We start from the raw sequence: 1,570 nt of genomic DNA, 5'->3' as shown, positions 1-1,570 counted from the left end.
CTGCACTTGGTTTTGTAAACAATTTTATTAAGTTAAAGTTATATTTTATTTTTCAAACAATGGGATCCCATACACTGAATTTATGTATTTCAACATTTACTTAGAGTTTTTAATAAAGTTTGTGAATGTTTCTTATGGATGTTTTCGTGAAAGTAGTGTCTATGTATAGTAGTTTTAATGGTCCAAAGTCTTAGAATTAGTTGGGTCATTACAATATATGATTTAGTCTTGAAGACATTCAAATACAATAACAACCATTAAACCAAACATGCACGTGGTACAACAATTTGAGACTATGTGCATTCGTCTTTTTTGTACCTGTCACTTCGCCAAACAACAATCTATATACATACACACACATATATATGTTAACAACAATAAGAAGTGACTGCAAATATCATTATGCATGTTTCATAAATACAAATCATAAGCATTCCGTACAAAATATTAGCATTTTAAATACACAAAATAGGAAACTCCTACTGAACTCAACAATCTAGGCTCCAAGTATCCCATGCAGCTGATGTGTTATGCAAACACACATATAGTTAAGCCTTTTGTAAGTGGATATACTAACATGCTAATGGTAGGCGTGTACTCAATTGTAATGAGGGATTATGCAACTTTCTCTTTCACAAAATAGTATTTTATATCAATATGATTTAAGGGAGAAGTACTCTAAGTGTTCATAGAGAAAGCTACAGCTGCGGAGTTGTCACAATATAATTTCAGCAGCCTCAAAATAGAGTCTACAACACCAAATGCTGAAATGATATTCAGCAAGCATATTGCTTGACAAGTAGCCTCCTAACACGCCATATGCTCTGCCTCCATCGTAGAAGAAGCTGTGAGTGTCTTCTTGATACTTTTCCATGAAACAGATCCTCTGACCATAATATAGATGTAGCCTAAAGTGAAAATTTTATCATCCACACATCCTGCATAATCAGCATCACTAAACCCAACTATATCAAGAGTATCAGCTCGCTGGTAAGTCAACATAACATCCTTAGTACCCTGAAGGTACCTCATGAATTTGTTAGCGACTTTCGAGTGACTAAATCCATAATCACTCAAGTATCTACCGAACACGCCAACAACAAAAACAATATCTGGACATGTGAATACTTGAGAATACATCAGGTTGCCTACAAGTGCCGCATAAGGAACATTTTTTATTTCATCTTTCTCTTTATCATTTTGTGGACATTGGGCCTTTGAGAACTTGTCACCCTTCACCATCGGTGCCTCCACAAGAGAACAAGAATACATATTGAATCTTTTCAAGATCTAATTAATGTAAGTCTTCTGAGTCAAATGAAGAATACCATTAGCCCTATCCCAAAGAATCTGAATACCAAGCACATAGGAGCCATCACCAAGATCCTTCATATCAAAGTGGCTAAACAATAGTTATTTTGTCTCAGACAATAGGTCAGAATGATTAGATGCAAGATTAATGTCATCAACATACAATACTAGAAAAATAAAGTTGCTCCCAATGACCTTCATGTATATACATTGATCTACTACATTCTCCTTGAAGCCATTTGCGGTGACATTCATATCA

At 34.7% G+C, this 1,570-nt stretch overlaps 1 protein-coding gene across 1 annotated transcript; it reads right to left on the bottom strand.

Moving 5' to 3' along the window:
* Nucleotides 1-807: 807 nt before the first annotated feature.
* On the bottom strand, nucleotides 808-1,242 carry LOC133779643 (secreted RxLR effector protein 161-like). The gene has a single exon (XM_062219580.1). The coding sequence runs from the start codon at nucleotides 1,240-1,242 to the stop codon at nucleotides 808-810; it is 435 nt and encodes a 144-aa protein (XP_062075564.1).
* Between the last annotated feature and the right edge of the window lie 328 nt (nucleotides 1,243-1,570).

Source organism: Humulus lupulus, chromosome 5 (genome assembly GCF_963169125.1).
Source record: "Humulus lupulus chromosome 5, drHumLupu1.1, whole genome shotgun sequence".
Lineage (NCBI taxonomy): Eukaryota > Viridiplantae > Streptophyta > Magnoliopsida > Rosales > Cannabaceae > Humulus > Humulus lupulus.
This window is presented reverse-complemented; position numbering and strand designations above follow the sequence as displayed.